The 1,803-nt window shown below is 36.6% G+C and overlaps 1 protein-coding gene across 1 annotated transcript in view; it reads left to right on the forward strand.

The window, feature by feature from the left end:
- The window catches only part of UXS1 (UDP-glucuronate decarboxylase 1), a 111,293-nt gene that overhangs the window by 30,743 nt on the left and 78,747 nt on the right, over positions 1–1,803 (forward strand). Inside the window, exons 2-3 of the mRNA XM_012555736.2 lie at positions 185–212; positions 1,549–1,597. Of these exons, the coding sequence (XP_012411190.1) occupies positions 185–212; positions 1,549–1,597 (77 nt within the window). The remainder of the gene's footprint in view (positions 1–184; positions 213–1,548; positions 1,598–1,803) is intronic.

Here is a 1,803-nt window from a genome sequence, read left to right on the forward strand (position 1 = left end):
TTCTTTTTAGCCAGACTAAACTCTTTGTAATACAAAGTGTGCATTTTATTGTCTTGATGAACTATTATTTAGGTATCTTCATGAACTTGAAAATATTGTTTAAAATTATAAAGATTAAAATTTTATCAGTTGGAATTTCTGAATGTTGTAAACTTAAATATTGTCTTTTTTTTTTCCTTTACAGCTGTTTGGGGCAACTTCGTTAATATGAGGTAATTTTTTTTTTCTTTCTTTTTTTTTACTAAGATAATGAAATTGAGATTTATAGATACATTTCACTTGTTACATATATACCATTGATGATATGGGTTGGGAGAAAAATATTTTTAAGTGAAATACTGACTTTTTTGCTATTCAGTACACATCTGGGCTGTTTCTAGAATTCTCTATTATCTCGAACAATGTAGCTGATTTTAATGTTTATCTAAGTAAAGCCCACGTGTGAAGATCAGTCTTGAGGCCGCGATGATCAGCTCCTCTGTATTGTCCATCTCATCCCGTTCCTCCTTGTATAGATAACAGAGGTTGGACCCTAACTTTCACGCTACTGAGATGTGAATTGCATTTCTGGGTCGCTTGAGGAAGAACACAGGGGCTTTTCCAAAACCTTTCTGAAAGAGAGCTGTCTTAGAGAAAAGATGGTGGTCTGTGGCCCCAGAGGAGCAGACTAGTAGATACAGGTAACCCCATGTGTGCGTTATCTGTGCTTTTATTAGGTCAGGAAGGACCCTTGTAAAATTCTAGTGTTAATTTTCTTTTTAACCAAACAAAAAATTATCTTTTTATTTTAATCAGACAAAAAGGTAGTAAGCGTTCATCATGAAAACAAATTTGGAGCTGTTAGTATAGTTTTAAATTTACAGAAAAATTCACATTTCTTTGTATTTCTTGGTATTAAAAAATGTCAGACTAGCAATCATGATTGTGAGCCGATGAGTTGCAACTGGGATTTTAATGCTGCTGCACAAAAGTCTAGCTTCCAGGGTAACCTGTGCTTACTGTGTCCCCAATAAGCGTTCCATGTTCAGTTGGCTTTGGAAGGTGCGTGGGGCAGTGTCGATCCGATTCCTTCTATGGGGGCCTGTGTCTGTCTCCTTGATAAAGAGGCTTCTGTGTGGGGGTAGGTGTGCTGCTCAGATCCTATTTAAAGGAGCTCTGTTTTTTTTGAAACTTGGGAAAAATTTTGCATTAAATTCCCAGGAAACTCCAGCAGACAAACACATACTCCTGTAGACAAAGTTTCTGTCTTTAATTTAAAATATTATGTTAGGGGTAAGGTAGAGGTGAGATTATTTTAGTTCAGTAGAAACAATACATTAGGTAAGACTGAGCGTGTTCATGATTGATTTGAGGAGATCTCTTCCCCCGAATTGGCGTATGTTTTCTCTGGGGCCCCCGGAAGGAGTATGTACCCATGACTGATACTTGGGAAGGTGAGGAGGATGTTCTGCCCCCTTAGGTTTGTATGACAGTAATTTATTCAGAAACAAATCTTAAAGTCACAAAGCCTTTCAATTGATCTCAGTTTTGTAGTTTTTTGCTCAACAGGTCTATCCAGGAAAATGGTGAACTAAAAATCGAGAGCAAGATTGAAGAGGTTAGTCTATTCTCCATATTTTGCTTCTATTTTTATCAACATATTTGCTTTCTCTGCTTGTGTTGATGTCTTTATTGTGGCAGCGTCACGTGGTTCTAAGATTCTGAAACCATCTCTCAAAAAATTATTCCCTTATTGGAGAGTGGACTTTCTGTTTGTTATCCAGTAGATGCACTCTCTGAGTCGATATTTGTCCATTTTATAAA

Source organism: Trichechus manatus, unplaced genomic scaffold (genome assembly GCF_000243295.1).
Source record: "Trichechus manatus latirostris isolate Lorelei unplaced genomic scaffold, TriManLat1.0 scaffold00004, whole genome shotgun sequence".
In the NCBI taxonomy this organism is placed as follows: domain Eukaryota; kingdom Metazoa; phylum Chordata; class Mammalia; order Sirenia; family Trichechidae; genus Trichechus; species Trichechus manatus.